Source organism: Nelusetta ayraudi, unplaced genomic scaffold (assembly GCF_046127955.1).
Source record: "Nelusetta ayraudi isolate G7.1 ecotype Tasmania unplaced genomic scaffold, CSIRO-AGI_Nayr_v1 ptg000052l, whole genome shotgun sequence".
NCBI lineage: Eukaryota > Metazoa > Chordata > Actinopteri > Tetraodontiformes > Monacanthidae > Nelusetta > Nelusetta ayraudi.
In genome coordinates, this window is record NW_027466102.1 from 6,764,604 (window position 1) to 6,786,903 (window position 22,300).

Sequence of the window (22,300 nt, forward strand, 5' to 3'; positions counted from 1 at the left end):
CCTTTTTATTGTACCTGTATCGAATTAAAGTGTCTTGTCTGTCTGTCCTTTTTTTTTTTTTTTTTTTTTTTAAATATATATATAAATATACAAAGTCAAAAGAAAATCGACAGCAAACAAACACGTGAACGCAGCGCAAGCGACGCCTCGACCAATCGACTTTTAAGAGTTTCACTTCCGGGTTTGAAGCGAGGCGTGCAGTTGCGCTGTGGTGTGTTTACAAAGTGAAGAATGAAAAAAGATGACTTTCGGTGCGTCGAGTGCAACGAAGAAGCGCCGGAGTTACACCGGGACTACAGAAACGGCATCCTGAAGATCACTATTTGTGTGCGTTCAGTGTTAAGTCTTTGTAGTAGAGTGAGTGAGTGTGTGCTGTGTTACGCTATAGCTAACACGATTTGCCTTCCTGGTGCTAATTGCTATGTTGATGTGGTTTGTCACTGCTATTTTTCTAAAAAAAAAAAATAAACATGTTGACCATATGTGGTTTATTACATGCATCTGTATTGCATTATTTGGATTATTCAAAGCATAAAAAATAAGATAAACATCATAAGGCCAATTACTTCATATGCCTTTATTGTGACAACCTAGACAGTTGCCTCCTGCAGCTGTTGTTGTGCCATACATTTGTATTAGAAATGCTAATTTTGAACTATTATACTATTTACTAACTTCACTTTACTTTCTCTGTGTCTGTGTGTGTCTTCAGGAATCGTGCCATAAGCCAGTGGACAAATACATTGAATATGATCCGGTCATCATCCTGATTGATGCGATTCTGTGCAAAGCACAGGCATTCAGACACATTTTGTTCAACACCAACTTAAACGTAAGTACCTCTGTCTTGCGTGCACAGCTACCAGGATTTTTTTCAATTGGCTGCTTTTTTCTTTTTTTTTTTTGATAAAGAGAATGAAGAGGTGATATTTACACAGCAAACAGTCTGCTACTTTATGCAGTGAGCTGATCCTCATAAAAATATAACCATATTTTATTGGTTTTTCGCAGTAGTCGTTGTTGCCTCAGTAGGCTTGGAAAACATAGAGTGTCCACTAGTGCAAAGATTTTTGTTTCTCATTGATGTTCAACCAAGACGTGAGTCCATTCTCTCCTTCCGTCCTCCTGCAGATCCAGTGGAAGTTGTGTGTGTTCTGCCTGCTGTGTGAGGCCTACCTCAGGTGGTCTCGGCTCCATGGCTCCGAGCAGAGCAATGACCCCGCTGACTTCATCCGGTACACCAAGGAGTGGGAGTTCTACAGCATGTTTGCGTTGGCTGCCCTCGGTAAGAACCACCACAGCAAACACCGCCGCTGTGCTCGTCCCCATTCTGTGGGCGAATGCTGGAGTGCCAACGCTGATCAGTTGGCGCCGCTTGCAATGAGTTACGCCTCATTCTGTCATGTAAAAATACAAAGTCCATCAATTTGTTCTTGCCTGCTACTCAGCAAAGGGAGAGCAGTTAAACACAAGCTGCTAAGCTAGCTTGTGAAACAAACGATCTAAACGTTTATTTAAATTGGTGGTGATGGTCATTGGTGAGTGTTTGAATTATTGAAATTGTGCTTGGAGGACGTGTTTCTCAACTGGTGGGTCGTGACCCAAAAGTGGGTCACAGAGCTGTTTTGATTGGGTCGTGGCGATGCACTGTGTGTGTGTGTATATACATGTGTGTGTATATGTATACATATATGTATATATATATATATATATATATATTTATATATACTGTATGTATATGTGTGTGTGTGTGTATGTATGTATATATATATATATATATATATACTGTATGTGTGTGTATATATATGTATATATATATATATATATGTATATATATATATATACCCACACATGCTGTGTATATATGTGTGTATACATATATATATATATGTATACGTGTATATGTATGTAAAGTAGTTATTATCATGACTCTTATGAGTTTCTCAGTGTTCAGTCCTTCCTTGATTGACCCCCTGTTGCTCAAAATAATTGTTTTGTCTCATTGCTGATGTCATAACCTGTCGAATACGAGGCCGACGGAAAAATAATTTCACCATTTGTCCCGCTTGTGCGTCGGTCGGTGGCCCGCGCAGAGCTCCTGGCCTTCTGCGGCGGAGCGATGGGCTTCCTGAGGCTGGCGGTGGGGAAGACCCCGGAGCTCCGCCTCCTCCTCCGGGCCCTGCTGCTGTCCTGCTACGGCAAGGTCCTCCTCATCCCCGCCGTCATCTGGGAGCACGACTACTCCCCGCTCTGCCTGGGCCTCATCAAGCTGTTTGTGCTCACCTCCAACCTGCAGGCCATCAGGGGTAAGAAGGTCGCCCGTGAGAGCAAAAGCATCTCCTCTGTCGCTTTATCTCGCCGCGTCCCGTCTAATAGGGGGCAAGGACGGCTTCTTCGGTCCTGATAAGACCGTGAACACCGTGTTTACGGAAAGGGCTGTCAATATGCAAGGTTGCGGTTCTCTAAACACCAGTGGAATGGCAACAAAGGGGAATCACGAATCAGAATCACGTTTTTTCCATAATATAAATTTTGTTTTGTTTTGTTTTGTTTGCACTCAACAGCAGCAAACATTTGGCTTTTTGGGACAGTAAGCCCATGCTTATGTTCATCTACACGGGATCGTTAAAGTAAACAGCGCGCCCACTAAACATCAGCGCGGGGGTGTAGGCGTTGGAGGCAGGACCCAAAATACAGACAGCTGCAGCTGCAGAAAACGACCCGTTTCAAATGATAAACAAAAACTCAAACTGAAATGGGAGATTCGGACACACGGAAGGAAAGAAAGAGAAGTGACTCGCAGGCCTGGACAAAGATACAGACTGAGACACAACAGATAAGGCAACCGATACATACATACACGCTCATATGTAGTCCTGACGATGCTGCTGCAATTTCGGAATGCACCGTGCGTGAGACATGCATGATGACAATAAAGGAAATTCAGTTCAATTCATCTTGTAAAGTTGTGCGTGTCTATATATTTATATTTATATATGTGCATGTGAAAACCTTTTTACAAGATGAATTGAATTGCTCGTATTGCCATCATACGTGGTGCATTGCCACATTGCAGGCGGCATCCTCTGCTCACTCATTTAAAACCTAGCGTAAAAGCAGCGGAGATCACAAAGAGGAGTCTTAACATTCTGATTGGCCCAGGGACAAAAGCGGCTCAAAGATACGTTCACTGCCCACATCTCTGTGTCTGGACCCGATTTATTGATGCACTTTGACAGCATGATGCGAAATCCCTTCATGACTTTTATTCTGAAAGAAAGAAAAAAAGAGAATCTTTTGCAACTTTCCGACCCCCGTGCCCGCAGACGGCCGATGAAGACGGACAAAACGTTCGTCCGCTGTTTTCTTTTTTTTTTTTTTTTTGGCCGTGTAGCTAAATTGAACCCTTTGTCGTCGCGTTATCTCGAGTACGGAGCGCACCGAGAAACAAACCGGCAGCTGGGAGCGTCGTCAGTGACGCGCAGCAGCGACGGGCTGCTCCGCTCCCACAGACGGCCTTTTGTCTGCCTTGTTGTTTTAGGTCTGCCGCTGATAAAAGGCCTCGACCAGCTCCTCTCCCGCCCCAACCCCCCCCCCCCCACCCCCCCGTCAACCAGCGAGCGCGGCGTCAAATACGGAGAAAGACGGTCGCGCGTATTCTCGTATAAGTATGAGTAACGTCCAAATAGAACCTGGCAACCCAGCGTAGCGTTGGAGTTACTGGAGGCTGGTCACGGTCTCGGGACCACTTTTTCAGGGTCTCGGGCTCGGACTGGGCGGACCACCAACACTGTAATGACACGATAATAACAGAAAAGAATCCAACTGCTGCCTTGTTACACTCTGGTTGTGACAGCCAGAGTGTAACAGGCCCCCTTGTTCCTAGTTAATGTTTTTTTTTTTTTTTTTATGAAGCAGTTGAAGTTGTTTTTTTGAAAATAATTCAGAATTTTACATTTCACTGCACTCCACATTAGCACGTGACCAATAAAGTTCTTAAATCTCGAATGTTGAAAATAGCTGTCAAAGCATCAACATGTGTTGCTGAAAAGGAATGTGGCTTTTCCATTCACGTTAGAAGCAAATTTGTATTTAAAAAAAAAAAAAAGAAAAAGATCCTGGTCATTTTTTTCTGTTTCGTTGTCATTTTGTCTTTGACACCTCAACACTCTGATAACCCAGCGTGAGGAATTGGGGGGAATGCCGAGTGAGCCAAACCCCCAGCAGGTGGCAGCTCACTCTGTTCTAAACGGACCGACCTCTGAGCAAATGATGGAGAATAAAAAATAAAAAAAAATCCATTATTGGATCAAAAGAGAGGTTTGGAGTTTGGGGTTTATTGCTCCGGGGGCAGCAAATGCGGCGGCTGTGTGTCGAGGGGTCTATTCAATATTGCGAGGAATTATCGCAGTGAAACACTGGTAACGGAACATTTGGAACGTTTAACGATGACGTCTTGATCTTTTTTTCGGGTAAAAGCTAAAAACGTATCTCGAGATATCGACCGGTTTTCTCGCTTTTAATATCATAATTAAGTTCCCGTTAGGCCTTTGTGCATTTGTACCAGTCCCCAGCTAAAATTGTCAGGTCAAGCGCGAATGATTGATTGCAGTGAACTTTACTTATCGCATTCCAAGCCATGCTACTAACAGTGATAAAGTCTGGCTGTCTTCTGAAACCCGAACCCCTCCTCTTCCTCTCATATCTCTCCCAGTGATCCTGAACTGCAGCCGACTTCTGTCCATGGTTGCGGTGTTTGTCGGGCTGCTGTCAGAGGTCTGCGTGGCTCAGGCTTCTGAGAAGACCCTGGCCAATGTCCAAGACATGTGGATGTTGCATTAAGTGTCGGCCTCCTCGCGGGACTCTGAGGAAAAAAAAATCTCAGGGAAAAAAATCACGGGCAAGCCGGAGCCAGAGAAAGAAAGAAATGTTTCTCCGATGTGTTTAAAACGGGATGGTTCAGAAATTTGGACTTAGCAACTCATTTCCAAGTTAGCCAGTGTGTCTTTTTTTAATTATTTATTTTTTATCATTGTCACTATCTGCTAGCCAGTGCTTTTAGTTTAGCAGAGTTAGCTGGTGCCAGGCTAGTGAAAGTCAATGGTATCTGCTAGCCAGTCCTTCTAGTTTAGCAGAGTTAGCTGGTGCCAGGCTAGTGCAGGTCAATGGTTTCTACTAGCCAGTCCTTCTAGTTTAGCAGAGTTAGCTGGTGCTAAGCTAGTGAAAATCAGGGCTATCTGCTAGCCAGTCCTTCTAGTTTTGCAGAGTTAGCTGGTGCTAAGCTAGTGAAAGTCAATGGTATCTGCTAGCCAGTCCTTCTAGTTTAGCAGAGTTCGCTGGTGCTAGGCTAGTGAAAGTCAATGGTTTCTACTAGCCAGTCCTTCTAGTTTAGCAGAGTTAGCTGGTGCTAGGCTAGTGCGAGTCAATGGTATCTGCTAGCCAGTGCTTTTAGTTTAGCAGAGTTAGCTGGTGCCAGGCTAGCGGAAGTCAGTGGTATCTGCTAGCCGTTCCTTCTAGTTTAGCAGAGTGGTAAAGATTGTTTCTATTGGCAGGCTAGCAGAAACCATTGCTAAACTGGAAGGACTGTATGAAGCGGGTTGAAACGTTCTCCACTGATAAACAGCACGCTGGCTAACTTGAAATTGAGGTCCAGTGTCAAAAAATTCTGAACCACAATTTTAAAACAGTGATGGTGTTTTTTTTTTTTTTTTTGTGTGTTTTTTGGAAATGTAACTGCAAGAAGACGAACTAGTTATTTTGTGCAGTGATGTGCTGCAGACGTGGAGCTTCTAGCTGAGCCGATGTCACACCGTGGCGCAGACTGTGACTTCGATCAGTTCAGTGTGAGAAGAACCCTCTGTTCTAAAGTCACTCTGCCCCATAACACGGAGCCCGAGGTTGTAATTTGACAATGACTAGGTCTCTGTTTGACAGGAAACAGCTGACTCGCGTCACATTCTTCTGCTCCCGGACGCCCCCCCCCCTCCCCCCTCCCCACTCACACACGGCGGTGTGAGGTTGAAAGAAGCGAATCGACAGACGCCGTGTCCTCTTTCACTGCGACCACAGTTCTCCCCTTTGCTCCTCCCACCTGCCTCCTCTGCTCCTCCCACCTGGTTGCTCGGGACCTCAGCATCCGTCTATGGGTTGGATACTGATTGTAGCGAGCTGCAGTCGGAGACACTGGAACGTGTTGTTATCCATTAGCAGAAGCAATTAGCTGATGTTACAACGATTGCTTATTTAAGTGATTCTGTGTATCGGCTCATTCTTTAACGCGGTGGTTTTCCACTGGTGGGAGTCTCAGTCAGGACCCACATTTCTATTTTCCTTATAATGAAGTCGTGACCCAAATTTAATCTGGAGCACTCTTTTATCCCACAAAAATAAGACCGCTTAGCCCCGCGCGGGCGCTATCATGTCTCGTAAATAAATGAATGAAATGATTGAAATGATTGAATTGAATTGCGTGACCTGCAAAATAAATGCCCAACATTATCTCCATAAATATGTGAGAGAGAAAAAAAAAATCCCTTTTTTGAAAACAAAAGAATGGGGGGAAAAAAGGGAAACTGGCCAAGAAGCCACAATCCAATCAAAACAGCTCCCAGACCCACTTTTGGGTCACGACCCACCAGTTGAGAAACGCTGCTTTCAGACGTTAACAGCAAACTATGTACCTGCAGCCTCTCCAACGCCCCAAATTGAGCTCGTACGTAAAACTAAAATGAATGAATTCCTTTTTTGGCCGTTAAAAATTTATTTTTTTAATCGTGTAACCGTTTCTTTGTTTTTAATATGTATTGATATATTGAGGTTGCTGCTCCGGCGCCTTGACGGGCATCTTTGTGTTCAGTGACGTACATGGATCGACCTGCTGCCTTTGCTCAGGTCATTCAATTAGCAGAACCAACACTGGAAAAGCGGGCCGGTGTCTTTGGAATGCGGGGGGTGTTCTCCTCTCAGCTAACAAAGAGAAAATGGCCAGCTTGAACCCGCTTCCCCAAAGCCACCTTTCCCGGAGTCGCGGCGGCCAGAGGGTTTCGCAGCTCCGCAGAGTGAGAACGGGGAGCGAGGGCGACGACACGTGACGAGAGGCGAGGCAAAAAAAAAAACTGAACAAAAGCATGTGTGGCAGCTGAGCTGACTCACCCAAACAGTTCTAATGATGTCCTGAAACAACAACGGGACATATTTCAAACGTCTGTCATCGTCGGCTGTGTCCGACTGACATCACTGAAGCAGTTTAGAGGGGGCGTTGGTCACTGTTTGTTTTTGCGGTGCGCTTTTCCCGGGTGTTTTGATTTTTTTTTTTTTTTTTCTCATGTGAAAAAGTCCTTTGAATATTATACTGGAAACCTATACGAGAACCACGACACATTCCCTGTGATTTGTGTGAGGAAATTATGTTGAAACTGCCATTCACTCTCGTTTATGAATCAAATATATGTGTACATACTGTATCTATTTTATGTATATATTTATATACATATACACACGTACATATAAATATATATACATATGAATACACATTTATCTATACATATATGTATATAAATATATGTACATGTACAATATATATGCATATATACATATATATTTGTGAGTGTATGTTTATTATTTCACTGTATATATGTATGTATATATACATATAATTATATATACATGTATATATATGTATATATATATATACATATATATGTAGATGTAAAAATATATATATATATTAATATATATATATATATTTGGGTTTGCACTGTCTATTAGTGCAATATGTGCACTGTGTGAATTGTGAAGGGAAGAATTAAACTTTTAGCTTTTTTTTTTTAAAAACAGTTTCCCTGCGTGTGCAGCGTCTGCATATGGATGCATGTCCCTACAGGCCCATGAATAGTTGAGGCAGCCAACAGGTGTGGAATGTGTGCGTAGGTGTGGATCTGCACTCCACGTCCCTGTGGAGATTAATTGTGTCGCCTATAATCTTTTTGTATGGGCAAGTCTTTTTTTTAAAAAAAGAAAATAAAATAAAAAAAAAACATGCCTGGATCATGGTTTCCTAGGATTTATTACACCAGTGCTTTAACACCATAGTGATTGATTGACCAGGACGGCCTCTGTGATCGGTTTCTAAATGTGGAGTTTGGAAGGAGTCGACCAATGACTGCAGCATGCAGGGGTTTTAGTCGGACTAATCTGATTAGAAGAACAGCAGCCGTCTCGGAGCTAAAGCCTGGACCAGGACCAGCACACCCAAGACTGGAGAGATACCTGAAGTCACCTTACCATCAGTGCACAGCCAGTTTCTGGTTTTGTTGTTTTGTTTGACGGTCCAGTGTGCAAAATTTGTCTTTATTTAGGATTTTGACCTTGATTAAAGCTTGACATGCTGCCCAAAAGTGCATACTTTCAGTACGATAAAAGTAGTTTGGTTTCATATAAATATGTACATACTGTACATAGAGCCGTAAGGGTCTTGCTCCTAGTTAGCCTCCATCTTGCACCACCATCTCTTAAGGAAGCCCACCTGGCAGTGGCCTGAATACGGAACGTGCTGTCAGAAGGCCTTCCGTAAAAATGTTTACACGCTGGACATTGAACCAAAAGAACAATACGACATATTTAGGATGGTTGGTCAAATATCACAAATAGCGTCAAGGGTAACATGGTATGTGTGAAAGGTTAAAAATAGACGTTGCCTGGTGTTTTGGACTGGTTGCATAGATTAAATCAACCGTCCTTAAAATGATCAATTAAATAATTTTTGTCTTCCTTCATTTCGATAGTTCGGGGGAGTCGAACCGCTGCACTGAACGACTGTATATGGCGCTAAAGATCCTTGAAGAACAACTCTCTGTCATCAGCCAAGAAACAAAATCTTTGCCGGTGAGCTTCCACAAGCCTGCAATGAATTGAAAGCGCCAAGAAAAACCAAGAAGAGTCCCAACCGTGCGGAAAATATTAGTATTAAGTAGCCGGAAGTGCATTTCTGCATTTCTGCTCCCGCGTGTCCGCATCTAAATCTGTCCCTTTCCCTCCCGTGGAGAGAGTGATGTGCACCACCTTGGATTTACTCTCCCAATCAAGATTACCGCTAATCCCGTTTAATCTCCCAACAGACGGTCAGGCAGGGCAGCACGAGACCGGGCGCAGAGCCCGGGGGGGAGGACGGCATGTGCATCAAATCACGCTACACAACTGACTTGAGAGATTTTCATACAACAAAAAACTAAAAAAAAAAACGTCAGTGACCTTTAAGAAAATGTCCAATTTGGACCCAGTTTTATATATTTCCAGAAACTTTACAGGCCTGGGAAATAGCACATTTAGCCATGTGTTCACAGAAGCCGTGTATTTGCTGCTGAATACACTTTATTTTATTCACTCCATGTTCTGTAAAAGATTAAAAAAAACAAAAAAAAAACAACAAGAGTTAGAGCAGGGGTCCCCAAAACACGGCACCCGCGGGAAACGCCCCCCCTCCCCACCCCCCGTCATGTGGCCCCCTTGCCAAAAAAGTTTGGAGACCACTGAGTTAGAGGACGTCGCAAACACTTAATTAACAGGCAGTGCTGTTACTAAACTGGGACATCGGTGGCTGTTGTGACATTTCAACGGGTTGTTCTAAAACTCGACTTGCGTGCAAGCGAGTAAAAAGGGTGGACGTTGCATTCTGGGGCATTTCACTGACACACACTACACAGTGCGAGTGCGACACAGCGTTGCGCTGGTTAGCGCTGACGGCACAGCAGGACAGCGACGGGTTCGACTCTGCGAGTGCTTTTATCGGTATGTGCCTATGGGAATTAGCATCTCTAAAATGTCTGCAGTTTTGTGTGCCGATGCTAATGTTTGGCTGCTCAAAGACAGCCGACGCGTTTGGGATTTTCAAATTCGGAGGCTTGTTGCCTATTTTTAAACCTAAGGGATATTCTAGGGATGTCCCACTTCCCACGTGGGCCGCTAACTTGCACACGCACGTCCAGAGCACGTGCGTCCCTGATGTTGCCTAACACAGGGGTTCCCAGACTTTTCCCCAAACGACATTAGCATCTGGCCGCGGACCCCCAACGTAAACCAACAGACAATTGGACAAAACCAGTTGAGAACCGCTGCCCTTAGACTCTCATACCAGGCCAGGAAAAACAAAATAAAACTGGGAAAATAGACGTGATGTGTCACAATGCAGCTCGCGGAAGCAAAAAGAGTCGATAGCGGTGCAGGGAACGACGAACAAGGCTAATGCTAAGGAGTCCGTAAGTCCAAAACCACGTGAGTCCATAAGTCCAGAGGCATGTGAGGATCGAGTCAAGGAGTAGCAGGATCATAAAAAGGCAGCACATGCAAAAATGTATTGTATTGTAAGCGACAGTTTTATTGTGTTGTGTATGTTAACAAAAAATAAATAAAAAAAGGCCTGCTTTCATTTCCGGATTCCGAGGATTCCGGGATTTTCCCCGGTTTAGATCAAGGAATGCTAGGCGAGCTAGAGGTGGAACACTGGACGCTGGAGTGGGATTAAAGCAGTGGCATTCTGTTTGAACCCAACAGCGAGCGACAGGAGTTAGTAGTTAGCTTTCCCTCAAGCTTGCCTGCCTGTAACTGAATTCTCCACCTGCTCTTAAAGGTCCAATGTGTAATTTTTTTTTGAAGAAAGGCCGGTATTTAAGGAAGGCCGCCTCACAGCGCGTTTAGCATTTGGGTCGGTGTCAGGCGGTCTTCCTTAAACACCGGGCTTAGAAAATGATGAAAAAAAAAAAAAAAAGATGGCAGTTAACTACACACTTTGCTGTGTATTCTTATATTTGAGAACCAATGTAATACATTGTTATTGATCTATTTATTGGCAGTATGCTAAGCTTTCACCAATATAAAAACCATAAATCAAGCCAAATTTTGCACACTGGACCTCGAAAACTAGCAACAGACTGAGGACGTTGAGCATGACTGTCTCTGTGAAAGAAGGTCAGGCCCTTATAAAGCATTGCAATGGGCCGATACGCGCTGGACGTTTTTAACATTTCAGCTGCTCACAAGCCTCGTCCTTGGAGCTGTTCCTGGTCTCGGGGGAAGCCAGGAGTCCTGACCGACGACTCTCAGATAATCCGGGCACGTCGAGAAACCGAGGCGTCTGCGTCGAGGCGGTCGTCACAGACGGGGGAGTTCACACTGCAACCGGGACTTAAAAGAAACGCTGCACCGCACGCGGAGTCGGGAAGCAGGCGTGACCCATTTCTCCGGCCCTCATGGGGAGGTCTCGGAGAGAATTTTAGACCTTCGGCTGCAAAAAACAACATTCGTCGGTGATTCGTCTGAACCCCTCTCGCGCAGTGAGGAGCAGCACGTTCTGCCGCGGAGATGATCAATTAGACCGGAACTGCACCAGTGTGACAGCCAGTGGCAGCCAAAATGCAGAATGGGTGCATTTGCATGCAGAGCAAGAGTGCGATGCGTTCAAGGAATGGGAGAGAAGTAGGGCAGCGGGGAGAGGAGGAAGACTGCGGTTTCACTTGCACTGATCTTTATCTTGCTGAGATTTATGGAGGATGGTTGGGGTTCAGAGGGTAGTGATAATATTTAAGTTATTATGTGACATTTCTCAGAAACGTTAAAGCTGGAAATAAGGCCTTCTCCTGTTGATCGAAATAAAGTATTTGACAGATGATTTGCCCACAATTCATGTCGCAGCAACAATGTGTTTGAGAGCTGAGACGCCAGGACCTGAACTTTGTTCTTTTGTTATTTATTATTTTTCATACCAAAGAACAAAGTCCAGGTGCCGACAACTCAACTCTCAGAGACGGCCCGGACAGTTGCGAACCTTCAACAGTATTGATCTGTTTTGCACACAGCACTTACAATCTAAAAACCTCCATTTAAATGACCTTGGCAGTTGGTTTTTAGCACAATGTGCAGATGGAAAGACCCCCAAAACTAAAGCCGTATCTAAAGTTATTTTTTATTTTACACTGCAAAATACTGGAAAGAAAGATTCTGAACACTGACCCAGCCATTTGCTGCTGAGGCGATCATTTTTCCATAAAAAGGCCCCAAAAACCCCAAAAAAGTCTGATGTTATCGGCCTCCCGATAAAGGCATTAAAAATTAATATTGGAAAATATCGGTATCGGGGGGAAAAAATATCATTAAAAAAGACTTTCTCTCAAATTTAGTAGTCATGCCAAAAAATGAATTCCTCAAATTTCCTGGTATTACTAAATAGTAAATAACTACGCTTTACTCATCTCTACTACGCTTGACGATGTCATCAAACCACATCGAAGCATAGCAGCAAGCAGCGACGCACGTGTTTCAGCAGAGTGGTTTCAGTGGTGGCCGGCTGCTCACAAAATAGCTTGTTCATAACTGACGATTATTATTTTGACCGGAATGTTTATTTTTATTTGTAAAACCGCGAAGCTGTTACGTTTATCATTATCTCTGCATCCAGCGGGACGTCACAATGCAAATTATCCGTAATGTGCTAATTCCACGACCGGATATATCGGTATCGGTTGATATCAGTATCGGAAATTAAGGAGTTGGACAATATCAGGACATCGGATATCGGCAAAAAAGTCCAAATCGGACATCACTACTTTCTATACAACCTAAATATATCCTAGCTATCAAGGCATTGTGGGCTGTCATAAAATATTCAACAGTCAACTCCAATGTGGGGCTTTGTCAAGTTCGGATTTGGGAAGAAAAATAACACACTTTGAAAAAGTATGGTATTGCTTTATTTAAATTCATGTCAGCGTCATAACTATGATAGTATTGAGAGTAATCGTCCTGAAGAACAGTAGCATAGTCATACATTGGATCACAGAACAGGAGTAATGGTAAGAATATGTTGTAACAAAATGATCAAACACTTCACCTCCCCCCCCCCCCCACTGTGGTGAGATAATGATTATGATGAATGATATATATATATATATATACATATATATATACATATATATATATGAGTATAAATAAGTACTCAAACACATTTGTCTGGGTCTCTAAGTATTTTTTTCCTATGATTTAAAACCAATGTAACAGTGAACACAAGAGAACAACAACCTAAATATTCCAGATGTCGACACCGGTGAGAATTTATCCAACACAAACTGAGATTAAACCGATTAGCAAAAAAAAAAAAAAAAAAAAATCCAACTCTTGCAGCCGTTGAGCTCAAGAGTAGAACATTTCTGTGAATTATTGTCACATCTGTTTCGCTTCTGATCAAAGGTTGCAAGCAAGAGTTTCTCCCGCCGTCTGAAACGTGAACTTTTTTTTTTTTTTTTTTTTTGCTTCGTGTCCATGCAACACGTCATTGCCTGGCGCTGCCTCAGGCGTTGCGGAGAATTCCTCGCCTCAACGCCTCCGCCAGCCGCTCATTTACGGATTTAACGGACGGAGGACAAACGCCGGTCGCGACGCCGTTGTGTTTCGACCGCGGAGAGCGATTTCCTTCTCTCCCCCCCCCCCAAGCCCTGAGGTGTCACATTCGCGTCAAAGGGTCACGCGGACAGTGAGGAAGGGCGGCAACAGCACGGGTCGCACAACGTTCAGCCGCAACTATCAGGTGCTGGTGTTTTAGTTTTCTTGTCTCTCTGCAGTGCTGCATTGAGTCTAGGGAGGTACCGATACCACGTTTTCTCCACAGAACAGAGTAGATTACCAGCACTTGCGTTCAGTACTCGCCAATACCGAGTACTTGATAAGGCCATTACACATTATGGAAGTACTTGGATTTTTTTTTTTTTTTTTTTTGTCTTCCACAGTTGTTCTGTTATTTGATCAACGTTCCTCAGCATGTTTTTCTAGAACATTGTCACAAGTTATACTGTAGTACAAACACAAATTTAACGAAACACATACAACTGTCCGGAGTCATGGTACCGGCATGTATTTTCGGCAAGTATAATACTCAACCACAGCATTGGTACCGACACCGACACTTGTATCGGTATCAAAACTGGTATTACTACTGATACCGACACCGGTATCGGTACCAATATTGGTATTAGTACCGATACGGACACCGGTATCTGTACCAATACTGGTATTAGTACCCATATTGACATTGACACTGGTATCTGTACCAATACTGGTATTGGTATCGGTGCTTCCCTAACTGAGTCACTGTACAAGGAGACCGTGTGGCTGGGACCAATTCCTTCTATCAGGCTTGGTGGTAAAAAAGTTTGCAAGTTCGACCACAAGAAGACACCTACAACAAAAGTGTGAAACTATTGGCTGGGAGCAAACGAGCGCGCGTTATTTTGAACGCGACCAAGTTTAGTTTGTTTTTTTTTGTTGTTGTTGTTGTTGTTTTTTTTTAAGGCTTTCGCCAGCTTGGGTACGTAAAGCTGCTGCACGTAGAAGAATGCGAGTGGGGTAGGAGTCGGGAGAGGGGGGGGTGCCTGCAGTTTGAGGAGGATGAGAGGGGGCAAATTTTGCACGCGGAGGGGTCAAAGAACTCAAGTTTCAGAGCGGTGAGCGCAGCCCGAAATATGCACCGGCTGCATCCTTGTTCGTCCCGCTGAAAAAGGAGCCTTTGATAAAGGATTAGGGTGAGGGAGAGAGAGAGAGAGAGAGAGAGAGAGAGAGAGAGAGAGAGAGCTCCAAACCTCTTAGCACACCTTCTAAGCAGCGACGGTGACGTAATGGCCCTCCCATTAAGGGATTTGAGAGGGTTGCAAAAGTCATCAAGTTGCAAATTCTACCGCGAGCAGCTTTAAGAACCAAAGTGCAGGTCAAGGGAGTCGAACCCAAATACACTCAGTCACAAATTTAACAAGCCCCGCCCAGATCTGAAAGCCGAAGAGTCTCCAAGGCACTAAATGTGTGGACATCCAATGACACAACTTGATCACATTTTTTTTTTTTTTTTTTTTTTTTTTTTAAACATAGAAATGACTTTCACTGCGTCAATTTCCGACGTTTTGGTCAATCACACTCGAGTTGAGCTTGAAAATGGGCGACGAAGAAGGAACCGTAACTGTTCCCCTTCTGGCGAAACAGAGCAAACATTCAAAGTATACAGAAGATGGATTTGTTGCCCATCACATTCTAAAAAAAGAAGACAACATTATAGTGGGAGGATCAGTGGGAATTCCAGCTTGAGCGGGGGAAAAATTACACAAAACAGAAATACTGATAAGACCAACGTTTTGAATACGGTTTCGGTCAATAATCCTCGTGTACTTGGCCAATTCATATTCCAAAGGCCTCTAAAGCGAAGAGACCTTTTTAAGAGCGGCCCTACTTGACAAATACATTGCTTGCAGGTAGCAGTACAATCAATATTTTGGTTTCTTTTGTAAGTGTGTGTCTCAGCAGTGAGCCGACGCAACACAAAGGAATCTCGACCCGAATGGATGAGAACCGAGTCGATGACAAACACCCACGTTAAACACGACTTCCAGCCACAATAGCAACTGTGAGAAACGTCCCCAAACGTCTTAAAACAACATGTTCCTAATACCTCCAATGTGACCACACTGCGTGAGAAGCACAGTGAGTCGCAATGAAACTGATGGGAGATGCAAAGCTGCCCAACTTTATGCGTTTAAGCTTTGTTTTTACCAACAAATGACCCAAATGAGACTTATTCAGTGACGGAAACACGTTGAGGAGAACACAAAAAAAAAAGTAAACATTTGTAGCATTATATATATATATATATATATATATATATGTATATATATATATACATACATATATAAAAAATCTTGTTTGTGTGTGTGTTTTTTTTTCTAATTAGCAAAAGCCTTCGCCAAGGTAAAATATGAACCGTGTCTCTTGCAGGACGTTCACAATCAGCGGAGTAGTTAACTTGTCCGAATACATTTCCGGCGAGTGCCGAGGCTAGCAGTACTTTGGTTTGTTCCAAATAGTTTGAGGATGATGTCGTCGTGATTCACGGTGGTGACACACGGCTAAAACCTCAGCCGCACCTCGACGCGGCGGCGGCGGCAAGCGTGACAAAAGTGTCGACAGGTTTAGCGCACACCTACTGGGAAAAAAAACAAACAATTCGTACGTGTGTATAATTAGCTGGTACGACGGTAATATAAAATGAAACTAATACATTTCTCCTTTTCGCAAAGGAGAAGCACCAGAATAGCATTCCTCTCTGTGTAGTTGTAATTTTTTTTTTTTTTTTTTTACCTTTTGATTAGATATACTTGTACATAAAAGAAAGGTCAGAAATATCTACGCTATCAGAACAAGCGCTAGTTTTACGACGTCTTCTGATAGCTGGAAATAAATGACTCGGTTTGTTGACGTCGACAAAGTCAAAGAACCCACCCGGCCAGCGCAGGTCATTTAAATCGCTAGCCAGTCACAATTCCGGGAAACCGCATCACGGGGACACTACGAATGCCGCAATCTAGCGCGATCCATCTGAACAGTAAGCAGCAGACTCCTCCGGACCACCCGGCTGCCTTCGAGGCGAGTCGGCTGGAGCGGAAAACACTGGCTGTTGCGTGGTAATATTTTTAAAAATAGTTCAAATCCCGAAAAGATAAAAATCCAGGCTGGTGGCTTCTATCTAGATTTGAGAGCAAGTATCGAAGTACCCTGTATACACGTGATAGGTTTTGGTTTTTTCTTTTTGCACTGCAGCGAAATCTCAAGGCTGAGGTTCGCGCAAAAATGCACCTGCTTGCCCTTCAGGCGCGCAAAGCTCCCATTTCTCCATCAGTATCTGCCTGAGGAGAGCAATTTCCATGCAAAAGAGCTGAGGCAGCCAATCGCAGATTAATTCCGGGTTACATTTATTGGAGTAGAAAAGAAGCTGGTTATGTGGCAAAAGCTGGCGCGAGCTAGTTAGCTAGCTCGCAGGCTAGCCCTGGCGAAAAGGAAGAGGCTACAATTCAGCCAAACACTGGACGCATCTGCGATAGGCCTGATGGACGCTGGTGCGACAACAAGTTGATCCCGACAAGTGAAGTTCCGAGCAACTCCCTCTCCAGCATTTCGAACGGATCACATTCTCGCGGAGCACCGTCTGGGAAAAAAACCAAAAGGCTGAGAGAGCGGAGGGGCCTCTCTCCTGCGCGGAAAACCTAGCTACGTTCACGAGCGCCTTCCGCTTTGAAGTGTACAAATAAAAGTAAAAATTTCTTCTCTCACCCCCCCCCCCCCCCCCCCGAACACTGCACCCTCGTACCCGGTGCAGCGCAAAACAGTCAGTAGGAAGTAACAGGAAAGCAAATATCTTTGAACTTATATTATAGAATAAATAATACACTTTTGCTCATATAATCTGTATACGTAAAGGGAAAAATCTGCAAAAAAAAAAAAAAAACTAAAAAAAAAAAAAGCGACTTGCTTGCTGTAGCCGCTTGATGATGACAGAAGCAGCAAGTAGAGCTGGTTATTTTTGCGAAAAAGAAAAAGAACAAATAATAAATTGCCAGTTTTTCAACACAGACTCCGTCTTTACTCCTGAGTTGGAGGAGGTGTCAGCAAGACGCCTGGCGGCCTCGGCGGTCGGACGAAAGCACCTGGTCATGCTGCAAAAAAAAGAAAAGAAAAGAAAAGAAAAGACAAGAAGAAAGAAAGAAAAGTGAGAGCGAAAGAAAAAGAAAGAAGTTTTCTGCAGCACAAGCGGGACTCTGATTATCCAGAGGGGGCAGCAGTGAGCTGAACCAGTCCGTTTCTTCCCTCTAGAAGTAGAAGAAGACGTTTCTTCTCCCTCCCGCTAAACTTTAGTTCCTCCTCGAAACAGCGGTTTTATCCGTCCGTGCGCAGGCGGAAGGACGCGACGAGCGACGCCCTCACAAGCCGACGCGAAAGGAGTCCCAGCTGTCGTCTTTGTCGCCGCCGCCGCCGCCGCTTCCGTTCTTGCCCGCCGTCGCCGCCGTTCCGTCGGCGCCGCCGGGCTGCTCGCCGGTGGGCGTGGCCCCGGGCTCCGTGTAGTACTCGTCGTCCTCGTCGAAGTAGCCGTTCTCCATCATGCTGAGGCTGGAGGCGGCGCTCAGGTCCTGGCAGCTGCCCTTGTACTCCTGGATGGACTCGTGGAGCGACCACAGCTGGCAGAGGAGGGACATGTCCTGCTGACGCAGCCCCACCTGGAGGAGACCGGGGGGGGAGGAGGAGGAGAGACCCGGAGGGGGTGAGTTTCACTATCCAAACCACAACCCCATCGTGTAATGCTCTTTGGCATAATATTTATTGTAGGCACACCACCGTTCAAAACTTGGGTCCTACATAGTGGGACCAAAATGTAAAACTTGGACAAAGTCGCAGGTCAACATTGATACGTATTGGAGGAAAAAAAAAACTTTTTTTTAAAGTTTTGCCTCACCCTGAATGTGGAAGCAAAGCTTAAAAGTCAAATTTATTCCACAAAAATAAAAAAACATAGCTCACTTTCTATCATGTCTAGTAAATAAATTATTTCATTGAATTGTATGTTATTTTCTCTATAAATACATATATTTCAAAGTGCCCACCACAACCCGACTACCACAGCTACCCAAGCAAAAACACATTATGGGATGGATTTGACAGCTTTCGCCTTGAATGTCTTAATTGAAAGTGCTGAATTTTTTTTTTTTTTTTTTCTGAAACAAGGCTCTGTATTATAATCACACTTTGTTGTGTGTGCTATAGCATAAAAGAGGAAACAAAGCATCATAGTTTGTATTTTAGGCTCTGTAAAACCGCCTACTGTTGCGTTCACACAGAATTTTTCACACTTGGAATGATTTCAATCACCTTTAATTAGACCTTGGAAATTGTTTTCACCAAACACTGAAATGTTCCCATACTGATTAAGCCCATCTTGCATCTCATAAATGATTGCAGAGCATTCAAGATCTCTATTTAATCAAACTGTTTATAATAAGAGTTCAATGAGGAACTGAGTCAGCGAGCCCAAACTTTTGGACGGTAGCGTCTGCGACCTTCATATGACATTATCTGACCTAAACTACCCAGAACGCAATAATTATTGAGAAACAAAGCAATGTGTTTTTGCATCATTTTGCTCAACCATCAGTCAAAAGCCAAGAGAGATTTGGTTTACAAAGAAAGAGCTTATCTTGCTTCCAATTGCCTAATACGCTTGAACATGTAATGATTTGTTCTGGAATAAGTGGATAAGTACGATTGGTGTTCACAGAGCACAATAGAGGGCTTTTGGGGTTTTATCGTCTTGAGTTTTGGGACAGGAATAAAGAAAAATGCCTTGCAAAGGGCAGCAACAAAAACAGTTGGGTTTTTTTTTTGTTTTTTTATTGAAAAGGCAAACATATTTGAAGTTTTTTTTTTAAACTGTGTGAGTTTTATTTAAGATTTTCAACACATGTTTTAGTTTCCTAGTTTCCTTTGTTTGCAACTTCACTTCATACCTCAATTGTTGTTTGTGCCTCACAGAAATGTGCAGATTTCAACACAGTGGGCCGTCCCTCACTATGCATTATTTTGGGTTTACTTTAATTACTGTACACATTTGTGCATAACAGGTAAAAAAAAAAAAAAAAAAATTACCATGCCATTTGTAATTTTGAAAAATAACCATGCCACCTTCTCATACTTCTTATTTTGCACAGACAGTGTTAGTTTGTGCAAGTTGACCTTCACAATGAAGGAAGAGATGTGTTCATCATTTCATGACAGGAAACGTGACATACAATTAGTTTTTGGGAACTGCACTTGCATAAATATTGGTATCAGTTGATATCAGAAATTGAGTGCTTGGACAATATCGGCATATCGGATATCCCAAAAGGTCAGCATCGAACATCCCTAATGCTGAGCGAGCGGTGAACCCTGGGGGCAGGGAGAGCGAAGCTCATCAAACAAACAAACAAACAAACAAACAAACAAACAAAAAAAACAGGATCTCGCAAAACCTGGGAAACGGAACCAGGGCAGCGCTGCAGCAAGAGTTCTTCTTCACTGTCCCCAGCTAAATTGGAGCGTAGAAGACGAGCTATTGTTGTGCATCCACCAGGAGTTTTACCTTGACAATGCAAACTGCCCCCATTGTGCCGGGACAATGTCCGCCGCCGGCGAGGCGGTGCGCTAGACGGTGTAATAAGTGCTTTCGGTTTAAACCCCCCCCCCCCCCCCCCCCCCCCAGTGAAAGCCATGACATGTATAATCTCACAATGAGATTTAAGAAAACGTGACATAAAGTAGATCTAGGACTGATAGACCTTAAATAAGTTTTAAATAAGGGGGGGGGGAAACAATTCCGCAATCTGTTTTTATCCACCTTCAACCTCCCCCTAATTGTCTGTTAGTACCAGACTCGGTTTGAAGAAGCAGCTTTTTTTTTTTTTTCTTTTGATCTCCGCAAAGTGATAAACAGCATTGTAAACTCTGCGGCCAAATTTAACAGCCTCCTGAAACGTGTCGGCAAAAACGTAACCATGATTCACAACACGGATCTGAAAACAACGTGCAAAATGTTCGCGTGTTTTGTACGTCGCGAGCGTTTCCGCGAAGGGCTGCTGCGAAAAACACGTACGTCAAAGTTTGTGTTCGGAAAATGTAAGGTGTCGTCGCACGCACACGATACGATTCCCACGCCGATTTATTCGAGAATGCCAACTGTTTGGGAAAAGACACTCGTTCTCGTCCGCCTTGAATGCGCACACCCGAATAAAGCTACGCAGAATTTAAACCACCCCGGTTTCCGGAGGGAGTTCGGCTGCGCACGAACGCGACTCGTCCGCAGGATTAAACGGCTTTTCGACAGCCCACCGTAGGTAGGTTGCGCCCCTTTCTCTCGTCAAAACGACTCTGCCTTTCCTCACCATCTCTTTCCGCAGGAGAGCCAGCGCCGCGTCGAGGTTGGCCGGCTTGTTGGCGAGCAGGTTGTCGGCGTTGTTCCTCCCGCGGCTCAGGTCGTCCTGGATCATGGTTTTCTTCACGTACATCCTCTCCATTTCTCGCCAGGAGCCGCCGCTCGAGTTCAGCAAGCCGCTGAGGCTCTTCGGCAGCGGGGGCAGACCCTCGATACAGGCCATTCCACCCAGCGAGCCGTTCGTAGATTTACCATTCATCGTCTCGGGAGCGGCTGAACTAAACTATAGAAGAAAAAAATAATGTTGAAATTCACGCCAAAGTTCGCCGCCGAGCTCTCAAAATCCACGCTCAGAATGCACAGCGGGTCTCTCACACACCAAACAACCCCAGCGAGCAACAGCCGTGGCTTTCTCTGCCCCGGGCAGCCAACGACGCCACGTCAAGTAGTTAGGAAACAGGGGGTTCGATTTCCGGTTTGTTCCAAAATAAGAGCATTTCTGATTCACGTTTCTAGTGTCCAATATACTGTCACTAGATAGTAATGAGATATATATATATAACATTAAAAAAAATATATATAAGGGTTAAGTATACATAAACATTATTAAAATTTCAAAAATTAAAAGGGACGATTAATAATTGTGCCATTAACCACCACTACAGACATTCCATTCCAATAAATAAGCTTTTTAAAACTCTTTGATTCTTTATTTTAAAAACTTTTCTTAAGGTTGAAGAGTACATAGTACATTGCATAATTAATACATTCAAACCTATATAGCACAAACAATGAAGAGGTATAATTCATGTTAATTTTGTTATCCTTCATGTTTTTTCATGAAGAAATGACGTAAACAAGTAAAAGTGAATTTTCTCCGACAAAAAATAAATACAAAAATCACAAAGTAAAGATCCTCTTGACAGTGGCATCAATGGTATAGCTCTGGAAAATCCTGACTACTAAGGTGTTGTTTTTTTTAAACCATGACTTCCGACTTTATTGTGCGCACTTCCTGCACTTGACGATACTGGATTCTAGCTGAGTGGTAAAATCCGCTTCCTGTCCTTTTTAGCAGTGTGGACGCAGGGCGTCTCCCTCGGACACATGCAGGAAAACTATGTTTTCTTTCTGGATTCATTTCATGTTGCCCCGAGGCCCTGTGTATATGAAGCTTGGTCGTATCTTTAACAAAACATTTATTAATTTTGACATTCATTCAGCAATATATGCATTCTACTAAGAAAACATGCGATGGGTTTTGATGGGGAAAATACACCTCAGTTAACAGTAGTTCGACAATAAGTTTTACTGCATGAGTTTTTGAGTGGAATTTTCATGTAAATTAGTAATTGTGAAATTGAAATGTTCAATATTTGTACAACTAGTTTCTCTGTAAATACTCAGTTGTGTAAACGCAGCACATCCTGTAAATGTGTCGGTCGCTCACCACACTGTAAACTATGCACATGGAAAAACTACACATAGCATAAATCCCAAATGACCAAGCCATGTGCCTACCTTGGAGCAAAACTCTAC

General features: G+C 43.7%; 2 protein-coding genes across 3 annotated transcripts; one reads left to right on the forward strand and one right to left on the reverse strand.

The window, feature by feature from the left end:
• The first annotated feature begins 168 nt into the window (after positions 1-168).
• On the forward strand, positions 169-5,417 carry arv1 (ARV1 fatty acid homeostasis modulator). The gene is made up of 5 exons (XM_076037693.1): positions 169-327; positions 713-832; positions 1,132-1,285; positions 2,094-2,306; positions 4,715-5,417. The coding sequence occupies exons 1-5, from the start codon at positions 232-234 to the stop codon at positions 4,840-4,842; spliced, it is 711 nt and encodes a 236-aa protein (XP_075893808.1). The 5' UTR covers positions 169-231; the 3' UTR covers positions 4,843-5,417.
• A 4,380-nt stretch (positions 5,418-9,797) lies between these two features.
• fam89a (family with sequence similarity 89 member A) lies at positions 9,798-21,288 on the reverse strand. 2 transcript variants are annotated; one of them, XM_076037543.1, is made up of 3 exons: positions 20,772-21,288; positions 15,136-18,074; positions 9,798-9,810 (listed from the first exon to the last, which is right to left on the reverse strand). In XM_076037543.1, exons 1-2 carry the CDS (start codon positions 21,018-21,020, stop codon positions 17,781-17,783), a joined length of 543 nt encoding a protein of 180 aa, XP_075893658.1. In that variant the 5' UTR covers positions 21,021-21,288; the 3' UTR covers positions 9,798-9,810; positions 15,136-17,780. The 2 variants fall into 2 exon arrangements, with proteins under 2 accessions (XP_075893658.1, XP_075893657.1); XM_076037542.1 differs by lacking the exon at positions 9,798-9,810 and adding an exon at positions 12,718-13,646 and having other exon boundaries at positions 13,919-18,074.
• Between the last annotated feature and the right edge of the window lie 1,012 nt (positions 21,289-22,300).